Consider the following 24,088-nt stretch of genomic DNA (forward strand, 5'->3'; position numbering starts at 1 on the left):
AAGGCAACATTGTTGACGAAGCACACGTGCTGCACGGAGAAGCTTTCCGTTGCCAATGGTAACTAAAGAGCCTAACAAAATGTCAGTGACCTCCGGCACATAAACGGTAACGTTACATAAAAACTACTTTATTACATTTGCAGGTCTGTTCCTGTCTGCTAGTAATGGACCCGAATCATTCATCGTGTTGGGAATCAATTCTGGAGAAAGTTAAACCACATATACCAACCATCGACTTCGATTCTTCATCCGTATGTTTTTGTTCTTCCTAGAAATGTGCTAACGTCTGCTAACTGCCAAAACTTGTATTTTATATTACATTAACGTTACATAAGTTAACTTTATTTACAAATTCAAATAATGAGTCCTCTTAACATTACAGTCCGACAATGAAGATATTATTCACATATATCAAAGACCAGCTGGTCTTTCCTTGAAGGTCCTTGAAGACTTCGACAGTTTTTCGTTGGATGATGATGAACTAGAGGTTAGTTAATTATAGTCTCATGAGTGTTAATGGTAGCAATGTAAGGACCTCCTAACAAACCAGATTGGTAATCACTGATATGTATGTGTGTTTCTGTGTCAGCAGCTGTTGGAACCTGTAGCACAGACATGCTGGTCAGACGAACCCTGCAGCCAGAATGTGAAGGTGGATGAGGATGAAGTTGTAGTCACTACTGCAACTCAGTGCTTTATGCTACACTCTGATGCCAATGTTGAGGTGGGTTACTGTATATTAATCTACAGCCTCTGGTCTGGGGAGAGGAAAGCACACCAGTGTATCATGACATACACTAAATATGCACCCTGTCCTTTCTTTTCCTCTCCTGTTTCCTTAAAGGCAGATGCTTGTGAGCTGGACGCTTCTGTAAAACCAAATGTGGACAACACAAAAGCTGATGAGGGTTGTCCTGTTCTTTCATTTGCTGTAAGTTTTGGAAATTAAAAGAAGTTAGGCGTGGTCGTCACCAGTTACGACTGATGCAGGTAAATATTCTCTAAGTGTTATAACCTCTTATCAAAAACACTGGTTTCAGAGACTTGACGAGTGGGATTTGGGTGATGTCCTCCAAAATCTGAAAGAGGATGGGTTGTCTCTGCTGCAGCAAGGTGTGTCAGTTGAACCTGAAACAACAAATGCAGGCAAGTAATTATAACACACACACCACTGTAGCTATAGTGAATGATTTAGGGTTATTTATCGGGGGGTTATGTATTTAATAATTTACATTATTAATTCATACTTTCAACACATTTTTGTATATAGATGGTGACAAGAACAGGGCCCAGCGGGATATAATGGAAAGGCTAGTTGCTTTCACTAAAAGCCAGTCATCTAAGTCTGTGTCAGAGCCTGTGAAAAGTTCAAATCATGTCAGGTAAGTCATAACACTGATGAGGTTTTATGACCAAATTTTTTAAGATAATAATAATAATCACCTTTTTCATGCAGACAGAGTAATGTGTGGAACAAGTCAGGCAGGATGGCAGCAGAGTTGCAGCCAAGCCACCAGGAATGTCCCACTGTTTATATTGACCTGCGTTGCCCTGAGCCTTCAATAAAAACACCAATAACATCCCCAAATCTTTCATCAACGTCCGAGTCACCAGCCAAACACAACAGACACCAGGAAACACCACCTTCAAAGAAACCCAGTCTTAAAGTGCATAGTGGATCACGGATGGGGGACAGGTACAGTAAATATATACTGCATTAGAAACATTTGTCATGCTTCAGTCCAGCACAGTATGTTGCAGTTCATATTGCCATTTCTCTGCTTCCAGGGAAGTGACTGGCAAGAGCATGTTGCTTCAGAAAATAAGGGAGATGAATAGAAATGGGAGTAAATATCCCAATAAATATACAGATCATCCATGTCCTGTGCTTGGGAATAAAACAGAAGAACAGAAAGCAAAGCTACCCAGGACTGTAGAGTCTACATGTTGCCATGAGTCACACCATCTGTGTGAAGATAAACAGTCTTCACATGTACAATTTGAGTACAGAAACCCTAAAATGGAAAGTCCACCAACAACTCAGCAAAGTACAATGAAAAAACCAAAGCAGCAGAGGTATGTTTTTTTTTTTTTACTCACCCAGCACATTAGTGAAAATAAACACATATTTTAACCATTACAATGCTTTTGTCAGTGACCAACAGAGACAGGAAGTTAAGCAGATGTTACAACATGAACAACACCAGCAAATTCTTAAGCAACTGGACATACACTGTCCAACCAAATCAGTCAATCAGAAGCAGCCAGCTGCTGAAAGAACCGATGTCCTTTATGATTTTGTAAGTGCCTCAAAAGTCATAATTACAGTACTTAAAAAATGGCCTGCACTTATAATGATATGTTTTTCAGGAAGCATCTCATCTAGAGTCCATCAGCACACTACCAGTGGATATTGAAAGCAAGGGGTGTATGCTACTGATCATCAACCTCTCCAGTCCTGGTATGGTCGGAGACAGAGCTTATGGGAGGAAAAAACATCTGTATCCAGCTGCAACCCAATCACACATCTACAACACTTTAGTGGCTTGGTTTCTGTCTTTGGTTAGTGAGCAGTGCTGTTTCTCTCCTAATGTGTACCAACCAAAGCTCAGTTCATGCTTCATCATATAAAGGTCACTTGTTACTGTGTATTAGGTCGGCCCAAACCCACATCCCGATGAAGATGAAGTTGGTGCAAAGGTCCCATACTGGGTTGCAGGACTTCAGCAGCTGTGGACAGAGGATGGACTGGCTTTACATGTGCTAGCCAGGGCTCGTCACTGTTATACACCGACGGTGAATAGACAAAAAGAAAACACTCTATAGGCTTTACAATGTCTGATAATTTGAGCACTGATGCTTTCTTTTTGTTTGTTTTGTAGAAAAGGGACAAAGACATCCATGCACCTTTCTATTACAATGTCAGCAGATTCCTCTCTGAGACCTCACTCACTCTTATTGCCCGCTGGCTACCTCAGCTCAAAAATTTGCTAGACCAACGAGCCTTTACCTCACCCATCCATCTTCCCTCTTCCTGTTTAAGTTGTTTCATCTCTGCCACCTCCAACAAAAAGGTGTCTTGCTTCAGAAGTGTGATTCAATATATTTTCAAGCACTAAGATGATTTTGCATTCTGTTGACTGTATTCTGTTCCCTTGGCTTTGTATTTCAGGTTATAGATAGGACGTTTGGTCTCAGTCCAGGGTTTTACTGGCAGACTGTGGAAACTCAGGAGCGTGTTTGTAAGGGGAGAGAGACCACACTAGATCTGCACACAGAGGTCAGCACATTGTCTTTCAAAAGTGTACTTACTAGTACTTGTAGTAGTGGTTATTCTTTTTTAACAGCTGTCTTAGCAGTAAATATGGAGTAACTGAATATATGTTAACTTTCCTCTCATTTTTGTTGTAGGTATCAGTTGCTCTGGGGTGCAAAGCTTTCTTCCTACAGCCCCTCATAACACACTACACCCTCCAGCTTGTTCTTGAGTCAGGACTTGATGTGTGTGGTTTGCGGCTCCTGTATCCACCAAATGGGTTCCTGAGTGACGGTGCTGGTAAGACATAACTAAAGCTATCTGGTCATAAATGAATAACTCTCCTTCTGGCTCATTGGTCTGGTGTGCACCATGGATCCAACTGTGGCCTTTGAATGTGTCTTCCTTGAATAAAAACTCTCTCTCTGATTCATAGGTGCTGTACCAGTCATCCAGAGAACTGATGAGACCTGCCAGCCCGTTCTTGCCCTGGCTGTTCGGGGCCCTCATGCTCACTCAGTTTTGAAAGATTTAACTATTTCCTTAGATCCTCTGCTGCCCAGAATAACAGATCTAACCTCCCTCAACACTCTCCACTGCAGAAGTCAAGAACCTTCACTCTTCTACTCCTCTAGACTGGCCAGTGAAGTCCACAGGGAGCTGTGCTTGTGGTTTTCAGGAAGATTCCAAGGAGGACGTCCACAGAATCAGAACTGGCCTCTGAATAGGTTTGTCAGAATTCCAAATTGAACAACATGATTCAACAAAATTATGTTTTTTCCTTTGAAAACGCTTTTCTTTAAAGTTATTTCTGAATTTATCATTTTTTTACCAAATGTGAGATGGATTTGAAAAAATAAAGGAGGAATGTCCTAATTTGGATAAATTGCATTGCAGTTTTTCAAAAATATTGCAACTGCAAATCTAAATGTTCACGTTCAAAGAAAAGAAGAAGGAAGAATTGAAAAAAAAACTTTTAATGTCAGGCATCAGAGGCTTTACTAAAGCGTAGTCTCTTTATTACTGTGTGTAGAGTTTCACCTTCGGAGGACGGAGTAAGAGGCAGCCTGTTCAATTTAAGCACATCACCTTCCTTTCTGTGTGCTACAACAAAAGGTACTGTGACTCAACAAGGAGCCAAAACTGTCACAGGAGAGAAAACTGGCTTATGTCCACATTTCATTTTCAGCTTTCATCTTTACTGCCCTGAGGGAAATTTCTTTTGCAGCAAGGATCAAAGATTTTTGCTTGAGTGGAGCTGTTAATCCTTCTTTTCCCTACATAGCTGACTTACTCCTCGTGGTGTCGCCTGTCGTGCCACCATGTTGCTATGGCCAAGTTCTGGCTGTTTGTGAACGCAGGGGCTTCAGTCTGACGGGGCTGCAGAGGCTGCAGCTTCAGAGCAATGGAGCTGCAGTCCTTGGACTCACCAACCAGCAGGTAGAACAACGGGATACTCATTCAGAGTTCAGACTTTCAGAAGTAGAGTAATAGCAATAATTAGTAATAATTAATTCTTTATATTGTATACTTTTTGCTTTGTAGGGAATTAAAAGGAATTAAAATTATAATTTACTGGAGATAGAAAGAAAATAGATTAGATTTTTGTTCTTAGACCATGGAATTGGTGCTGAAGTCCAGGATGATGAGTTTTATGTAATAATGTGACATTTTGCTGTAATTGTTATCTTGATAATTTTTTGTAATTAATGGATTTGTAACTGTGGGTTTGGGTCTAGAGAATCACACATTTCTCCTTGTACTTCCGTATTTTTCATCGCAGTTTTAAAATCTGTATCTTTGTTTTCTCAAGGCACTTGCATTCTGCAGTCCACATATTGGGACCCCGGATCAGGAGCAGCTGGAGCGGCCCTCTCACTGTCTGGTGTTGTTACTGAGGAAAGAAAATGCGACGCACCACAGTGTTAGTCTTCCAGCAGGTCTGATCTGTTTCAAATGATATCCACACCATAAATAATCTACATAAATCAAATGGAAAGTAAGAAATTGCGTGTAATAATGCAGTTGCCCTATTGTTACAGCCCTAATGAGAGAATTTAAGGCACAAAAGCTTCTGGGTTGCATCCAATCCAGGCTTGAAGGTGTTCACACAGTAGAGTCGAGCTTCTGTTTCCACGCTGTATCTTACAGCAATAACCTGTTCCATATCTTTGGTAAGCACTGTATGTTAAGAAACAGTAAAGATTATAGCAGATGATCCTCTGCTGTTGTCCTTTATGTTCCCTATGTATATATTCTTTTTAGTTAGGCGAATGTGTGCAGTGCCAGATCCCTCAGGTGTGATCCTGTCCCATCAGAAGTGCTCATCCACCTCTAACATGGAGCAGGTGGTGATTTTGACCTTGTGTGGGAAGGACATGAGCCAAGGCCTGAGCCTCCTACACAGAGTGCTGACAGAAGGGGCAGCAGGTGGGTGAAGTTCAGCTGTATTTACGAGAGAACAGCCTGTCCTGGGCTTTGGAACTGGAGGTGGCAGTAAACAAACAAAATACACTGTCAAATACAGATAGCAGCCTACAGAGTTGAATGAATAAACAAATTAATGTGAGAGAATTATTTCATCAGAATTCTGTCCCCACCCCCCCGTATTCTTCAATGTTTGCAATGTTCTTTTAATTTATATTCAAGGTGACGTACAACGCACAGGATTCGAGCTGCTCGGCCTGAAGTATCTGCCTGTGTTGACTCGAATTCAGGCTCAGGAGCTTAGTCCATACGAGGTGGGAGAGCAGCTCTGTCACAACAGCCTGGACAATCTGATGCCCTCTCCTGCCCTAGTGTGTGCTCTTAGACGAGTGGATGGTTTTGCTTTGCTGAGAAAGCTCCTACCACACAATTACCCTGGTAACCTCAGTGTCCTGATGTCACCCACACCTGAAGTGGCTTTCAGACAAGCGTCCCTCTTCTTCTTTGAGCATGAGACCATTCCTGGTAGGTTTGTTATGGGCTGTATAAAACATGCAATCAGACGCATTTAAGTCAATCCCAGCATTTAAGGAGAAATACAAAGATAGCCTTGTGTGTGTGTGTGTGTGTGTGTGTGTGTACAAGCTGGGAATAGGCTTACCACCCCACTTCTGTCCTTTGGAGACTACAGACTGCCCCAAATTGGGGAAGCTTCTTCCCCAAAACTGCAGTACAAAAGGTGGAAGCAACCCCAATTCTAAATAATATTCACAACGACCATGTTGAGCTTGTTTGATTGTTTCAGGAATTAGTGGATGTAGTGATATTTAAAAGTTGATTTCTAACAACTACTCTGCACACAATAATTATATTTTATCTTCAGTCACAAAACAAACTCTACAGTGTAAAAAAGGTTTCCCTTCAGTTTGGGGATCCTACTGGTTTAGAAGTCTGAGGCACTCAGGAGGGTAATGATTTTTTTTTTTATTTATATGTTTTTCAACTGTTACTATGAGTAAATAGCCATGAGATATTAAAGGATTTTTGAATCACCACCCTCTTGAGTGCCTCAGATCTCTTCCACAGTTCTATTTATATTTTATATTGTAATTCACCAGAGGGGCATTTTTCTTTATTGTAGCAACTAAACCGATGAACTCTCTGACTCTGCATGCTCAGAGTTTTCCAGCTCACGGGCTCAAAACAGCACATGCAGTATATAGGGTTGCTTGTCTTCACAAATAGGTTCATAAATACTCAGTATAAATCTGAGTGATTAATATATTTTGTGCAGCTTAGAATTATTATAGTCTATAATAATGGCAAACTACTATAGTGATGTTTTATCATGTTCTAAGTGGGAGTTGCTGTAGATTCTGTTACAATTTTGATGTCAAAATCAAAAGATGAATCATTTAGTCACAGAACTGTGTTTTATAGTGTGGACATGCTGCAGGTCATGAATATTGTATAATACTGAACATTCAAAATATTTACAATATGCTTAAATATTAAAAAGTGGTGTAACAGTAACAAGCTAACTTTCTGTTCAGACCCACAGATGCTGCTCACTGTGTGCCTATTCAAGCCAGGAATCTGGAACCACGCTCTGGCTGAAATAGTTTGGAAACTCCAACTGAGTGGCCTCAGGATAGTGGGCCTGCGTGTAGTGACCCTGGACAGAAGCAACGCTACCTCACTTCTGCCTGCAGAAAGTGTAACTGAGAATGATTATCTGACTGAAAAATAAGCTTTCCTTTCATGCCAAACGTATGCCATTATAATTCATACAGTGTTGTGTGCAGGACCCCTCAGACATGGAGACCCATGTGGAGTACTTGTGCTCTGGCTCCTCACTGGCTCTCTGCCTTGAGGGGGAGAATGCTGTGAGAAGGCTGCTGTATGTGCTGGGCCAAGAGGACTGGACAACCTGTTTTGGCATGGCTCAGTCACACAAAGGCATCTATGGTCAGTGCCTTGTACTGCACACTGGTGCACATTCAAAAACAGGGTTACTCTGTATGATACAGTATAAGTGCATTAAGTTAAGCACTTTATTTGAAATGTTACAGGATCAGAATCATATCAGAAAGCAATTCAGGATGTGAAGAGGCTTTTTCCAAACGGGCTCTGCTGTTCTCAGACCAGCACAATGAGACAGGAGCAGGTATGCATATCACCCACAGGACTTGGTACATTGGTTCTGCATCTGATTGGTAAATGGCAGACATTCTGTGTTTGTGCTTGGTTTCTTTTTTCAGATACTCAAGATGTGCTCAGACCCTTTAGCCTCTGTGGAGCGTGAACAGAGCTGCACACTGGCCCTCATTGCCCGGGAGTGTCTGTCACCTTCAGTGGCATCAGAACCAAATAGAGGTTTGGACTACTTCTTTGGTTTTATTTTCATAAATAGACAATTATATGTATTGGTAACTTTTATGAAGTGCAATGCTGTAAACTTGAACAAGGCTATGCCCTGTGGTCATAGTATTGTTATTACTTTAAACTCAAAGCATTGAGCACTGCACAGCATAGCAAAATGGGTCCCTTCAAATTATTTAATCATTTATTGTGACTTTGGCAGGGACTCCTCTGGAATGGATGTTGAAATATGACTCAGTTCCAGATGACCTTTGTAAACCATGCAAAAACAAATGTCCTGTTTTGCTTGTTTGTTGGTACCAGGGTCCCTGATACACAGTGCTCTCTGGCAGACAACCTGTCTGCTGATACCCTTAAACGCTCCACCCCTCAGCCAGGTGCCATCCCAGCTGGACCTGCTGGAGCAGTTGCTGAGGTCAGGCTGCCATCTGGTGGCAGGGAGGATGAGCATACTAGATAATGAGCAGAGGAAACATATCGCTGAGACACTGAAAGTGTCATCAAGAGGCAATGATAAGGTGAGTGGTTTTGGTTTAAAAGAAGTTTGAGCTTACTTTCTTACAAATAGAGCAATCAGCAGCTGATTTCCCCTGCTGTTATGTCTTTAAAAGATGGCTCATCTTTTCACTACACCCTGTCTCATCATGGCTCTGCAAGGGGAAATGATTGTGACCTGCTTTAACCTGATCCTTGAAAGGTATGGACAAAGACACTCAAATCTATCGTGTGAATATGTGGGGTATTTACATAAAAATAACTGTTTCATTTTCCCTTCGTCACCATTACACTAGCATCTACAAGGACAGGTCAGACCTAGAAAAAGTGGGGAAAAGGATCATCTACACCAAGAATGAGGAAGAGGTAAATCATGAATTCTGCTTTTTCTTTACTGCCTCATTTAGCTCCTTTGTTAAAACCAAGCAGGTGTAATGCTGTGTTAAGGTTTGTTGTATTATCATGAATATTGCTTGGTTGAGCAACATGTCACTTCTGAACTTATGTTGTTCTCTCCTCCAGGCCAAGCAGCTCATATGTTACCTATTTGATGTCTTGTCTTCCAAGAGCTGTCATACTATTGTGCCATGAAGTTCACATTGGTGCATATGTTAGGTTAGGCTACATCAGTTTCCATTTTCACAACATGTCATGAAAAATGTAATTTATAATTCTAATTGTTCAGGAAAAACTTGTGTTAGATAATTAAATATTTTTCAGATCAGTGCAATGTAATTAATGTTTTTCTTTGGTGTCCTCTTGACATCTTCGGCACCAACAGTATTCTAAGAACTTTATTCTGTACCTTGTGTTTGAGACAAAGAGTATTCACACACTTCAGATGAAAAATTATTTTAATTCTCAAGATGATAAAAATAACTTTGTGAACTCTGTAAACCATTGCATAACTGTAGTGTTACAATTTAACAAGTGTTAACAAACTAGTAATACACTACAGAAAATATGCGGTACACAATCCTCAATGTAGAAAAGAAAAATCTAGTATTCTAAGACTTGCACCTATTTTTGTGTTCACAACACAAAAAATTTCGATATACCAACAGAATAATTTCTACGATTATCAGTAGAGAATTTCCTACATATCCATACAGCTTGTCACAAAATAAGGGACATATTTTTTAATCTATAAATAATGTCTAAACCCACTGACATTAAGTAAATATATCTATGAAATGCAGTTTCCTCAGATTTAACACATTCTCTATTAAATCACTGTATTACCTTGAGAAAAATACATTTCTTTCCTTATATATCCGCATTATGCTGACAAATAGAAACTTGAAAACTTGCATTTGTTTTAGTTCTAATAAATTTTATTGAATAGCAGTTCACAACTAGATGCTACATCATAATGAATTAACTGCGCTCCATAATATCCAGTGACCTATTAATTGAATACCTAATTTAGAACAATACATTCAATATTTCAGGGCTTCAATGTTAAATAACATTTCTACTGATCTGTTCTAAAGTGTATGGAACAAATGGTTCCACATTCAGATTATTTACTTTTGACAACACTTGTTGTACTAGTATTTTACTTAATTTGAACAGCTCCATACATCATACTCATATACATGTACAAGATTGCATAAATCTTCAGGCTCCATTTTCATAATATTAAAAACAAAAAGACAACACAACAACTAACAATAATGCAAAATAGATTAAACTATTCCAATGCAGAGCATAATGAAACATCTAATACAGTTCATTTACAAGAGTCTTCCTATTTGGTGCTTTTCCTTACAAACAATTGAGTTTTTGGTGCCAAATGACTAATTGAGATCAAAATTGTGTATTCAATGGTCAAGTATTGCTGTGTTTTTTTTGTTTGTTTTTTAAAATGGTATGGCAAATACAGACTGAGACAGACAATTATCAGTCAATTCTAACCTTTGCTTCCTGCTGTGGAACTGGTAGGCAAATCTCATTAGATTAGCTTTTTCCTTTTCAACTCAAGTAGCTTGAATGCACAGAATTGTTTAGCAATCACATTTGTGGTCCACAAAAATATTGTAAGGCACTGGAATTTTGATTCTAATTAAACATGTTATATTTTGTCTCAGACATATTCTCTTGATACCAATCAACATAATGTAATTGTTAAAGGCACAGATGTACATGAATGTGTAATTGGTCCGTTAGAGATACATTTTAACAAATCTAAAGTAATGTAAAGAAATGCAAGCTGTGCTTACTAAGTGAATGTTAGTTTAATTTCTTTTTAGAAAATTTGAATTGGGGCAAGTAGACCACAAGAGAAACCGACAGCCAACAACAAATTACCATAACAACAACTCAGTTTTAATTATGTCTGTATCTGCCATCAATGTTTTGTCACAATCATCATCTGTCCCCTGTAATTTTACAAAAAACAAAAACTAATTTGGACCACGGCTTTAAGGAATAGAAAACAGTCAGATAGAAAGAAAGCACCTTACAGTCACTGTAGGCCTATCATAACAGCATATAATGCATAACCATCAATTTCCAAAGTGATTGTGATTATGTGGTTAAGCAAAATCAACAAATAAACAAAACTTCAGAACAGTAGTTGTAGTGAAGTTTATATGGCCACTTCAGAAGCACAAATGTCATTCACCTTTGACATTCCTTCACTGTAGACAACAAATAAACTGACACTGAATCCTTGCTTAAAGTCAGCATGTGCTAGCCAGTATTGCACAAACCTGCCATAAACGTCAATGTATACTTAACACAAAATCAAATATACAAATACACATTTCTGTAAGGATCTGACCCATGCATTTTTGATCATTTGTGTATCAACTCACTATAGCTAACTTTAGATAGAAAAAGATGCCATTAATTACTGTTAATGAACATTATCTATTTAAGGTACTAGGTGATTACTTTTTTAAACTCAATTTAGGTTTCTTACTGAAATAAAACCAACGATGAAATGTAGTACAAAAAAGAAATAACAACAGTACAGGTCTTTGGTAAAACTGCAAAAATTCCATTAATGTTGTAAGCAAAATCCATTAGCATAGTCCTGTTGTTTATTCAGTAAGAGGATATATGTTCTACTAAATGAAATATCAAAGCAAAAATCCATCTGAAAACAGAATTCCTGCCACTCACAATGCTGGACTTTGTCTTGGTTTCATCTGCAAAAGACCCGGCCCTGTTCACAACTACAGGCTGATCTGTCCAAGAGCAATTATTTGAATCCTGTTCAAGGGTAAATTTTCCCTTTAGAATACATATTTGGACAGCTACTAGAACACCACTTTGGTTCATTTTTAGATTATCACACTAGACATCATTAATTTAGTTGGCTTCACAGGCAAAACAAAATAGACTGAAGGATCCTGTGAAATTAGCTGCACCGTACACTGATATCCAGTGTATGGGGGTGGGGGAAGAAATCCAACAAAAACATTTACCTTCAATCAAATAAAAAAGGGGACAATCTAGCAGTACAGGTTGGTGACATCATTCTAAGTGAAATACGAAAGTACTGAAACTTTGACTCAAATGCATTTACAAATGAATTATCCAATCAAATTAAGAGTTAGATTGTTTCTGAAATCTGAGCTGTGGATGCACAACAACATTCAAACATCTAAATGTATAACAGGAAACTACATTAATACCTTTTCCAGTAGCAGCGAAGCTTGCAGAAGTTATTAAGCCTTTACTACACTAAAAATAAGTCAATACAAATATTCTGGCAGTGTGACACAGTGCAAACTTTTTTTTTTGTCTTTTTTGTAGCTGGTTAATATATCGCATAACATGCAATACCAGAAGTGTTTAGGCTGCCTTTTATGCTGTAATATAATCATGAAAATGCTAAAATACCATAACCTTTCTTGATATTTTTCCTCTGAGTTGCTTAATTGTCATTTATGTGAATGTAAACAATGCATCTTCCCATATTCATAAGTAGCAAAAGGTGTACCTGGAGATACATGATTTTCTATTGAATTTAAAGCAAGAATAAAAAGATTTTTGAACACAGTAGAAGGTCATTTCAATTAGAGGAACCTAATCACAAATGCTATGCAAAATCCAACCTACAAGTTAACTACAGAATTCTTCAACCGCTGCAGAATTATTACAATAAAACAAATTAAAGTTACTGAACTGTTTAAAAAGCATTTTTATATGTTACTATACAAATTCATGTGTCCTGTTTGCATACTCCCAAGCGTTAAATTGAAAAACCTAATTTCAAAGCCTGAAGCTGCACCAAAAGAGCACCACGACCAAGGAATGAGTGTGTGGGTAGTTGGAGGGGAGAGTGAAGGTTCGTTTCTAAGGTTGAAGTCAGGACACAGGAACTGACAATGTTTGTTTTCAATTATCTTGCGCAGAAATACTTAATGGGATTGGGCCAAACACACTGGCATATATTTATATATACACATATAGTCATACACATTTCAATGCTTCTGCAAAGTTTAACAAGACACATTATGCAGAAACCTGTGCACAAGCTTCAACTACTTGTGTTTGCTCTGACAATTCTACACATAACCTTTTCAACTAAGGCAAGGCACTTTCGAGTTAGAGGCCGATATGTTCTAGACAAGGTCAAGAGGCTAGATTCCTACAAAAATCACCATTTCAGGCTTTTAGCAAATACAATACATGCTTCTCTAATGGCTAGGCTATATAAATCTCTACAAAACAAAACTAACTGATTGAATAACAGCCTTAACATGTAGCATGTGCCTTACTGATATTATAGCTGCTGGTTATGCCTAAAATGCATCTTAAATTTGCACTTATTTGATTGAAATTTTATAAATCTAACTATGAAAGTAGAAACTATTAAGTACTTTTTTATGAAATCTTAATATGTAGAACCATGCCATGATTTAACAATAGGAAACATGAAATATTCAAATGATGTTTCACAGTACACACAAAAGCTTCAGACATTAGCTTATATAGAAAAAAAATTATAAATCTAAAAAAGACACAAAAGAATACCTACAAAGCAGCTTAAAGCAAATTTCTATATACCCTTTAATAAAGTCCCAGGTCAACAAAGTGCTTTAGTAAGAAATCAAACGTCTTCAGAAAGTTGGTCAAAATAATGATGCTTGACTGGTTGCACTGAAAAACATTGCTAAAGAAAATTTGGGTTTAAGAAAATGTGGCTTTACTTAAAGAGGAACACTGTTCAACATGCATTTGTTTTGTTTCCTGGTTTAGTCTGATTTACAGATACAGGTGTGGTTCGGCACTAATACCGCAATAGATTTGTGAAACATTTTACAAATCAAACCAGTTTATATATTTGGACAGTACTTTGGAGGAAGAGTTCTATTCTTTCATCAATTACTCCACGTACAGCTGAATGCAGGAATGTATTCATTTCTCAGGGCATGGAGCTTCTGAGCATCAAGTGCTTTCTGGGACAATGAAGTTAGTTCATCAGCGACCCATTTCACAATCCAGACTAATTAGGCTAAAACAAAAATATGATTACTGAATTAAGTATCAGTCACATTCCGGTTCTTGAAAGTCTGGTTTCTTAATTTGTTCCTCTTTAATTAAAGAAAAATCTGTTTTGAGTTTTGCCCATTTTATGGTTAACATCACCGGAGTATTTCTAATATTTACAGTGATTTCCTTGCTTTTGAGCTACCAACCTGAAATACCTATGGCATGAGCTATTATGGTAAAATATCAACAAATGTCTATATTTCTCTATCAATGTGTGGGATTATTTTGTCCACAATGGGGAACCGTTCATATTCAAATTCCCCTGTGCAGGTCAGTGGACTACAGGGCTACTCCCCTTGATATTATCACAAAGGATACTTTGTTTTTCAAACTTCTTCCACCCTGAGGATGACTGAAAAATTACCTTAAGACTTATAGTATGAAAAGGACAGTTCTTTTTATATGCATTTTTAAAACTAGAACTATTTTCAGTTAAGATATAATATTCAAGTTACAGTAAGTTTTCCTTCTCCAAAGACAAGCATCTCTGATTTACTAAAACATTTTATTGACTTAATTTCTGAAAGGTTGAGGTTGAAATGCGGACTTTAAGTGCATTAAGTAGATATCAACCTAGAGATTTATCACTATTTCCAAATCAGTCAATAATTTATTAAAAGCGCAGTAAAGTATTTCAAATCCATTAATATCAAAACATCGGGGCAGAAATACAAACTCACACTCATTACTGTATTTGTGTATACAGGTTTTTACCAAGTTTATTGGTCCTGTTTGCAATTATTATTATTTTTTTGTAGATCTGTGTTTATTGTAAGAGCAATATGTCAGGGTGGCAATGCTTATTTGCATTTTGTTTGGTGAAAGCACAACTGCATTATGTGTTTAGCCAGAGTGCATTCATAAAAAAGTGTAAACAAAATGAGTTATGTCCATTAGAGTGACTGAATCACAACTGAAGAGTTGAGAAAGGGCATCGTAAGGTAATTTAATATTCTAATTTGAGTGCTGTCTGGTTGAACAGGTAATGTACACATAATATGAGCAAAAACTATAATGATTGAATCCCCTGAACACAGTCTGATTCATAATACTATTTGTTTTGTCAGTCAAACATCATTTTATTCTAAATTAATTCAATCACTGTATGAAACAGACATTGCTATTTAGAAAATCTATCTATTAGTAGTTTTTCAAAGGGCTAAATCTTTAAATAGTACCTTGAGTAACTGTACATCACCACTTCAATATTTTTGTTCTACAGTAGGGACATTCTGTTTTACTAGGTGCACAGTTCTCACATAGTACATAATGTTGGCAAGGCTGCAGAACAATGCAACGATCATGCTTTTGGCAAACTATACATTTCTTTGACTGAAGCTGATATATTACCTGTTGGGGAAGAAAAGAATGCATATCAGCTGCAACTTAAAAATACAGTTCATGCAGACTTTTAAAAAAAGCATGCTTGATGACAGAACGTAGATCTGAATGCTAGCCTGATTAAGTGTTTTAAAACTATGTACATGCTACAAATGAAATGCTGTGTGTGATCTAGTCTTTCTTACCCCATCTATAAGATCTAGGTCATTACGCAGCTGACTCTGGATGGAGTGAAGCTTTGACAAGGGGAGCTGCTCCAGCTCTCCGTAGCTACGTAGAAGAGGTGTTCCAGGGGTGCGACAAAGCACATCAAAGTCCCCTTGGAGCTCTTTCAGCTTGCGCTCTGTTTCCTCCCATTTCTGTTCTGCCAGCTGCCGCTCTGCCTCGGCCGTTTTTGCTTGTTCCTTTGCTTCATGAGCGTCTTTCTGGCAAGCTTCACAGGCCTGGAACAAAGTTGAGTTGTGATTAAAAAAATCTCACTTATCTATAAAAAGGGAAATCACTCTGATACACAAGGATATTTATTGCAACGAGAGCTTTTTTTTTAGACTGACTTGTTTGACCTGTTGCCAGGCCTCCTCCCATTGTTTGATCTTCCTCTTGGCCTCGTCCAGCTCTCTAAAAAGGCGGGCCAGATCAGCACTGTTGGTTGTGGAGGTTAGGCTGCTGAAAACTGGAGACGGACTCGGTGAAAAGCTGCCACTTACAAAGTCCCAGATGTTGCTAGCCCCTCCATTCAAGCCTAGTTGAGTGAGCGGTTAAAAATCACAAGACCAAGCATAAAAGTGAAAAGTTAGTTTTGGCTGTGTAAGTGGAACATTTCACTTAAGTCATCTTGAGCTATTTCTTTTGACATATAAGACTCTAGATTAAAATCTGAAGTCAAATGCTTTACAGCTCACTCAATGTCTGATGCTATCAGCTTACCCAAAGAATTCTGGGAAGAGGAGGTGGGTGTTCCCAGGAGGCCATGCTCTTGCTTGGCTAACATGTTTGAAGGTTGATTTTGCTGCGATATTGTCCCAGACATCAGGGACTGTGACAGAGACTGGGAGAGGGAGCTTAGTGGGGAGGTGGAGAGTGATGATGATGAATTAAAAGAGGATGATCGTGCCAGGGAACCTGGAATGTTAACCGGAGCAGATCCACCTAGCACCCTTTGACCTGTGGGGACAAAGTGAATACTGCTGTTGCTTTTTTTAAATAATTGACAAGCAAATTATGAAGAGACCATTTGAGATCAAAAGGTCAAACAGCTGAAACTACTTTAAGGAAGGAGGTGTCCTTACTTGTCAATCCTATACTGTTGTCTTGCTCCTCCAACTCCTTATCGAGAGATGCAACATTGATGTCACTAAAGTTGAGGTCTAGAGCGGATCCTGAGGAAAAACAAAACACATCTGGCTGACATTTGACAACAAAATACAGAGGGGCAAGAGTCAGTTCAACTGGTTTACGGTTGACTTTACATACACATACCTATCACAGACTCCACAGTGTTGCTCCCTGGATAGAAAGGAGTGGCTTTTGCATTCATTGTTGATAAGGTGGTAGGTGAAGAACTATCTGAGCCAATACTAGAGGCCAAGCTGGATGTTATACTGGAGGTAAAGCTTGATGCCAAAGGGTTCACCGCAGAGAATACAGTATTTTGTGTCTATAAAAGAAAAAAAAAAGAAAAATGTTAAATTTCCAATGTATTGTAAATAATATATTATTTAATATCATCATCATAATATAATTACAACAAAGTATCCAATTTAAACACAGACCTGTTTTTCTTGGTCCATCAATTTTTGATCCACCTGCCCCTTGTTCTTAATCTAAAAATTATCAAATAACACAGACAGCACATTTAAGTGACAAAACTCTTACATTTTACCCCCACACAGCTATATATAAATATAAATTAAAAATGCATTTCTACACTGACAAAAATAAAAGAGCCTATTTCAACACAGACTTTTTGCCGTTAACCATTATTTACTTTACCCTGATGAAGTCAGCTTGCTCTGAAGCAATGTTAAATACTACTGAATTTTCCAGTAGTTCTTGTCATGATTCATGTGGTAACTGTCTAGTGAATTATATCTAATCAGAGTCAGAGATAACTTTTCCTTTCACTTGTATCACTAGGAACGATTCTAACATGTTGCCTTTCATTACAGTACGTCCAGGATGACAGGAACAGAAACAATTTGCTGAGTGGGCGGCCTTCTGTAATTACAACATCAGAAAGCAGTGACGTCAATCAGGGGAATTCTGAGTGTACAGTTACAAATTCTATGGCTGAGTATGCAGTGTCAATATTATTTAGGCAGTCTGATTGCAAGATTGAGCTTTTCAGAATTTATGCAACTTTGATTAATGCGTATCACTCAGAACAACTAAAAAAACACTAGTTTGTTATGAAATCGCCCAAATAAAAACTACTACATATTTTATTTTTATTAATTTTATTCTCTCATCAAGTGATAACATACCATTGAGTCTCTCAAAACTAAAAGTGCAAATTACAGGAAAATGGCTCAAAGTAATAAAAAGAAAATGACATGGCAAATAATGAATGAGAAATAAAGAAGAGTGATTCAAAATGAATGACAGTGACACATTGTGTGTAAAGCCCTATGTTGTCTATGTGTTATATTGTTCTTGAAGCTAAAGAGAGCAGTCTGTGTACCTGATCCTCACGTTCAAAGCCCGGAGCTTTAGGATAGTTAGACGTCAGAGAGGAGACACTGGATGTGGTGGACTCTGAACATAAACTACTATTAGTTAAGGATTTGGGCCTGCTGATGGATCCCACTGGGGATAACAAACTGTCGCTTCCTGAGCTTGAAGTTACAGTTGAGCTATTAGAACATGAAACCTGAGAAAGAGAAGTGCACATGATCTTAATAAAATGATGATAAAAATAGATAAATAAAATAAAATAAATAAAACCATTATTCTGAATGGACTATGAAGGTGATCTATTGAGAATGTAAAAATAAATGAAGACTAGCTGTTTTTACTGAATCATTGTGTCAAATATCACTTTCAATGGAAAATTGCCTTTTCTGTTCTTTTAAAACAAGGTAGTAATGTAATATAAAACACTACAAGGAAATTGTAATGACAAAATAATGTGCAAAAAGCATGCCAACAGAAAAATGAGAGCATCATAAACAACATGTACACTAGTAAATGGCTGAATTGCATTAGATGAATTGAGATTTAGGTAGATTCAAAAGCAGGTGTCCATAAGAAATTTGCCTACACCTAGGTTGAGTTGATTCTGATCAATTTCCTATTAAAAGGACTGACACAGCAACAAAGAAAACATACACTTCCTACTTGTCCGTTGCTACTGGTTGCGTTGGTGGTGGAGTTGCCTCCACTGTTCCACTCACTGACTGGACACTCTGAATACTGCTGAGAGCCCATCTGAGACTGTGAACTTGACTGTATCACTGTTAACAATGAGCTCATGGTCTCTTCTGTAGAGGGAATTCCTAAAATGATTAAAATAAATATTAAATCTTCATATAGTGTGTAAAGAACCAGGTTGCCAACATTCAATAACATTAACACATTCATTGTGATTATGTTTAAATCAATCAGAAAAAGGCAAAGAAAATATCTTCAAAAGTGTGTGTATAAAATCCTTAACTCAAAAAAGAACATATTAATTTCATAGATTTGTAATTCTCTACCCAAGCACTGAGACAGTCTTTTACTTACTTTCTACATGTGCAAATGCACAAAAAGGTCCTCTGGGACAGTATCCAGTTTGTCGCATATCATTGCATTTGGTAGATTTGTAGATCTTAGAGAAAGGCAAACAAACAAACATTACATATCATAGTCACCATTATTGTTTTGGTATCTAGTCAGTTTCAAGGCTTGTGCAACACAACAGTCATTACATTTATTTATACATGTATATGTTATCAAACTATATTTTACTTTACATTATCTTTGTATAGGCTAAAATGGTAATTAATGTCTGCTGTGATCTACTGTATATGTATGTCATGCTGCATGTATAAGTTCAATACTACCTGAGCTATCCTTTATCTGTTAATTTTCAGACAAAATTCCACTCACTTCTGGGTGAAACTGCTGTTCAGTGCGAGAGTGACAATACTGGCAGCTGTCTCCACTGTCACACTTTGAGGGCTCGCCCCATTCATCTCCATGTTTCACATTAGGGCAAGGAGTTGACCTGCATTCATAGAGTCAGAACACTTTACCCACTGAAATTAGACAACTTAATACCATTTGTTATTTTCACTTAAACTGAGTCACATCTTACCTATATTTGAACTTTCTAGGATTTCGTCTTCGATCTCTACTGTTGTGGTAGTGTGGGCAAGCGTAGCCCTGTCTGCATAGTCTTGGGGGCTTAGTACACTGATCTGTTTTATAGTTGGCTAAAACAAAGTTGGTATCTGCAAAATACACATAAAAGTATTAATGTAATGTTTATTTTTATCAGCTTAAAAAGGGTGCTCTTTGGCATTGCATGAGCCCATTAACACCAGAGTGGGGGTTACTCACCTTGCCACCGGGGGTCTTCTGTCAAAGTTTTCTCAATCATAGCTTGGCTGGCTAATACACCCGGCTGCAGATCAGGAATACCTTCCCCAGATCCCAACTGTCCATTTTGAAGAGCCTCTTGTGCTTGGATCTCTCTGTGCACATACAAAGTATGTTATTGTTATTATTAAAAAAGATCTTGGTTCAACACCCTTAAACTTATTGTCCTGTTTAAGGAACCTTGCTTGTTGTCTGAAACAGTTATCATATAAAGTTAAATTTCTGTCCTCTCTCACATAACCATCAATCACCATCCAATTTTATCATTAAACTGCATTTATTTAATCAAACCATATCTGGTGGATCTGAATTGCAAAATACTATAATTTATACTGGACCAACTGACATAATAACGCTTCTTAGCATTAGTTATAGGCAGGAGTTACAGCATGATGATACAATTCATAAATACATCTTGAAATATTATCAAAATACCAAGAAAAGAAAGATAACGTAACAATTGTGCAGAGGTTTATCAACTGAACTCACTGCACTTAACATTTTGAAAAACCCCTCTGTTTGAGTCTTGGTATCAGCCAATCTTACACAGAATCTTTCAGCAACACAGAGCTCAATAAAACATGTTGGGTGTTTGTATTTTTTATAATTCATTGAGCCAAGCCCTAAAAACTGAGTTACATTGAAACCATTAATCCCATTCAATATGCACTAGGTATTCCACTACATTATGTCTAAATTGGCTGATTTGTTCATTCCATTGTGAGTGAAACTGTTGGCAGGGAAAAGAGAGGCCACTATTTGCTTTGTATGTCACCTGATATCATAGACTGGAGGTCGGAGATCATGTGGCCCGTGAGCAAAAGCACAGTGGAGGCCATTCTTCACACAATGCCCTCGAGCGTCTGTCTCATGGATACAAGTGCCAGTCTTGTAATAGCGTAGATGGTACTTGCGCTCTGTGTCACCAGTGGTCCGGTGTAAATAAGGACAGCTGAGGAAGCAAGGATACAACATTGAAATATTTCATCAGCTCATTTAAATAAAACATCTAAATGAATATGATTTGGCTTGACATTAAAATAAAGCACAGAAAGTGCATCCAAACCTCAAATCTGTCCAAAATAAACACAAAATAGAGAACTAATTGGTTTTAAACTGTATGACCTTCCTTCAAGTTCAACATATAATTGGAGAGAGCAACTTTAAGATGTATGCAGGCATGATATGACATGATTTTTAAGAGCATGAAACAGGCAAGCACTGCAATGAAGATAAAAAATGGTCCAAACCATTCATTATAAAGCCACAAGAATTATAAAAGGAGGGAATTCTTATAGTTGCACAGATTTTTAAGTCAGGAATAAGATTCTGCTGTGACTGCAGGGCTGACACACCAGCAATGCCTCGAGAAATGTATGGCCAATAAGCCTCTTGAATAAACCAATTTTTCCTTTCTTGAGTAGCAACAGTTGCTATAGCAACCCATAAGGTCATACAAAAATAGCTGCCATTGGCAGAGGAGGAATAGTGAGGATTGCAGCCGTTCATTTTTCATTAGTTCAATAATCTCACTTCATTTTTCATTTCTATGTAGGGCTCAATTAAACGCTGTGCCATTTTTAATTCCCAATCACATACAGAGGCTGCTGCCTTGATATACTACCTGCTGCAAATTAATGGGGAAAGGCATCGCCTCACCTTTTGAGGATTCACCAATCTAGTTTCTGTGCAACTCGACAATACTCAATATTTAATTATTAAAATTGACCCCTCTAAAGCCACAAGCCTATCACAATATGTTTAGAAACTATTTCCCCCCTGTGATGACAGAGGACAAATGATGCTATGTGCAAAACAATCAAAATAGTTATTCTAATGTAGGGACACGATGGGGAACTGACATTTTTTAAACTATGAAGCTAGGTAATCACATGTTGCCATTATCTGAAATTAATAGTAGCACTGGTGAATAAACAATACTGGAGGGCACCCAGAGGCGACCTATCAAGTTGCCTTATCTCAAAGACAAAGAGGTGCAGCCATGCTAAATAAAGTGTGAGTTCAATCTGAAATGTTGAATTCGGTACATACTCTTTATAGAGAACGCATGCAACAACACAAAGGGCAAATACGTGGCCCTTGAAATACTGCATCTGTAAGACGCTGCCAACATCTGCTGCAACGTTAAACAGTTTTAAATAATGAATACTGATCACCAAGCAACTACCACTGCAATCCCATTTGTCTGCCTAAATAAATAAATTAAACAATAATATAATCATACTCTTCATATTACACTCCTCACTTGCAACGTGCAAAGAATACACAGTCCCTGTTATCTTTAGAGCACTCTTATCAGTGCTTGATTTCTTTGATTACAAAAGCACACAGTCCTTTACTGGTGGACATTTTAAAAAAAACATCTCCTGCATCAAATTGGCTGTTAGTGACTGTTTATAATCTTAACAATCTATAATTCAGGCTCATGTGAATGGTTGTGCATAAATGCCATTAGCAGAGAGCTCGCTTATCCTACACACTTGCCTTACTGTAGCCACAGCAAGCTGGTGTAATTGAGAAAAACATTTCAGTCTATGAGAATGTCACAAAATTCAAAAAAATTAAGAAATGCTTTAAATCCCATGCAAATGTCACTACATGAAAACTGAGCTATATAGCTGGTCTTTTGGTTGATTTGGACCCAAACATCCGTCATTTGTCAGCAGCTACACCATGACGCACTGACATATCCATGAAGCTGAAGAATGGCAATGAAACGGGGACTTACTCGTCTCCATCTGGGCAAATGCCTGTGGTCTCGTCGTATTTCGTGCAGTACACGTCGGGGCTGTAGTTAAAAGTTCCGTCTCTTCTTCTTATTGGTCGTCTTCGCCGCTGGTTGAGAAAATGCCAATTAAAGCACGTAAAGGGTCTGTGCTGCGTGCACTTGTGCTGGAGGAACAACGGGCACTGCTCTGTCCTGAACTCCTTCAAGTATCTGAAACAACAACGACAAAAACAAAACAACAAATGTATCAGGGACCAGGTTTTTAAAATTAATACGAACTAAGAAATAACTAGAAGGCAAGAAAAAAAAAAAAGTTCAGACAGTGAGGTGTCGTGTTATGCTGCTAGTGGTGTAGCCTAACGTTACTATATATTTTGGGTCACTAACGTAGCTCGCTATTCAGAAAGCACACTACGTACGTATTTCGACGTAACACTTGTTGAAAATCCCTGAGCGTACGTCCATAAATGTGCGTAGCAAGAGGGAACTCAAAATAAGGCCGAGCTATTTACAAGCAGACTGGTTAGCGAGTTCCTGGCTAATCATTTAGCAGACCCAGTTCACGGTATAATATTCAACGGATTATTCGAAACAATTCCTCAACTCCGTAAAACTACTATAAACGATTCCGTTAGCGATTAGCTTGTCAATTAAGTGATTTAGATGCCCGCGTTTCCTACATTAGGGTTGGCGTCGTTAGCGTGCAGTCGCTGTTTGCTATGTAACGTTAGGTAGTCACAAAGCCAGGAAAAGCACCATGTTTTTAACACACACACAAGAGTTGAGGAATGCAAGAAATGCAAACGCGCATAGGTGCACGTGCAAATAACGATTTAGGAAGCGAGCGATTTTGTAGTTTTCTTTGCAGCAGCTTTACTCACGTATAGTGGGTAGGTTTCTCGGTTTGAGGGGACGCATTGGCCGCCGTTTTCGAAACCGACGGCATTTTCAGTCAAAACAATGAATTGCGCATGCGCTCGGATCTGTTGCTCGCGTCCATGCACGTCCGCCTGCACGCCAGCACAGTGCAAACACTGATGCAGGGGGCGCTGCATGGATGAGACGTGACATACTTCTGAGACTGTTTATGTCTTCACTTATCTGTGCTGATATACCTTCTGCGTCAACGTGCTGTTTTTATTGATAGTAAATATATATTTGAAATAAAATTAATTAACATTTCCCCCATATTCCATACCCCTATATATAGCTATTTTTATTGTCTGTTATCTTAAGTGTAATTCTGGTGGGGCAATAAAAAAAGCCCTTTATTTTATGTTATTTTTAAGATGATTGATGCTGCTCTTGAAGACACAATCAAATGTCACCATTGTCACATTCTTAAAAAA

General features: G+C 38.1%; 2 protein-coding genes across 8 annotated transcripts; one reads left to right on the top strand and one right to left on the bottom strand.

Moving 5' to 3' along the window:
• Positions 1-59: 59 nt before the first annotated feature.
• LOC127356085 (dynein axonemal assembly factor 8) lies at positions 60-12,571 on the top strand. 2 transcript variants are annotated; one of them, XM_051387522.1, is made up of 29 exons: positions 60-251; positions 383-487; positions 590-724; positions 845-931; positions 1,041-1,146; positions 1,271-1,382; positions 1,457-1,696; positions 1,789-2,076; positions 2,156-2,300; positions 2,371-2,562; positions 2,656-2,796; positions 2,883-3,074; positions 3,173-3,280; positions 3,412-3,556; positions 3,693-3,984; positions 4,290-4,372; positions 4,542-4,696; positions 5,070-5,196; positions 5,299-5,430; positions 5,522-5,686; positions 5,906-6,208; positions 7,237-7,400; positions 7,489-7,651; positions 7,756-7,850; positions 7,945-8,059; positions 8,369-8,583; positions 8,677-8,762; positions 8,857-8,926; positions 9,083-12,571. In XM_051387522.1, exons 1-29 carry the CDS (start codon positions 165-167, stop codon positions 9,149-9,151), a joined length of 4,317 nt encoding a protein of 1,438 aa, XP_051243482.1. In that variant the 5' UTR covers positions 60-164; the 3' UTR covers positions 9,152-12,571. The 2 variants fall into 2 exon arrangements, with proteins under 2 accessions (XP_051243482.1, XP_051243484.1); XM_051387524.1 differs by having other exon boundaries at positions 593-724; positions 8,857-12,571.
• On the bottom strand, positions 9,397-23,719 carry unkl (unk like zinc finger). Of its 6 annotated transcripts, none has more exons than XM_051387526.1 (16): positions 23,621-23,719; positions 22,740-22,949; positions 20,766-20,942; positions 19,952-20,085; positions 19,707-19,842; positions 19,499-19,616; positions 19,133-19,217; positions 18,746-18,903; positions 18,090-18,278; positions 17,182-17,232; positions 16,889-17,066; positions 16,699-16,809; positions 16,337-16,573; positions 15,964-16,151; positions 15,595-15,852; positions 9,397-15,418 (listed from the first exon to the last, which is right to left on the bottom strand). In XM_051387526.1, exons 1-16 carry the CDS (start codon positions 23,683-23,685, stop codon positions 15,263-15,265), a joined length of 2,451 nt encoding a protein of 816 aa, XP_051243486.1. In that variant the 5' UTR covers positions 23,686-23,719; the 3' UTR covers positions 9,397-15,262. The 6 variants fall into 6 exon arrangements, with proteins under 6 accessions (XP_051243486.1, XP_051243487.1, XP_051243485.1 ...); XM_051387527.1 differs by having other exon boundaries at positions 16,699-16,788; positions 18,737-18,903; XM_051387525.1 differs by having other exon boundaries at positions 18,737-18,903.
• Positions 23,720-24,088: the final 369 nt, after the last annotated feature.

The sequence above is a fragment of the Dicentrarchus labrax genome, unplaced genomic scaffold (genome assembly GCF_905237075.1).
Source record: "Dicentrarchus labrax unplaced genomic scaffold, dlabrax2021, whole genome shotgun sequence".
In the NCBI taxonomy this organism is placed as follows: Eukaryota; Metazoa; Chordata; class Actinopteri; family Moronidae; genus Dicentrarchus; species Dicentrarchus labrax.

Coding starts and splice junctions, on each gene's coding strand:
- unkl (XM_051387525.1), bottom strand. CDS start 23,685: ATGCCGTCGGTTTCGAAAACGGCGGCCAATGCGTCCCCTCAAACCGAG. Junction 22,950..23,620: donor GAGAAACCTACCCACTATAC/GTGAGTAAAGCT, acceptor TTGTTGTTTCAG/ATACTTGAAGGAGTTCAGGA. Junction 18,904..19,132: donor TGCATTTGCACATGTAGAAA/GTAAGTAAAAGA, acceptor TAATCATTTTAG/GAATTCCCTCTACAGAAGAG.
- LOC127356085 (XM_051387522.1), top strand. CDS start 165: ATGGACCCGAATCATTCATCGTGTTGGGAATCAATTCTGGAGAAAGTT. Junction 2,797..2,882: donor GTCACTGTTATACACCGACG/GTGAATAGACAA, acceptor TTTGTTTTGTAG/AAAAGGGACAAAGACATCCA. Junction 3,075..3,172: donor CTGCCACCTCCAACAAAAAG/GTGTCTTGCTTC, acceptor TTTGTATTTCAG/GTTATAGATAGGACGTTTGG.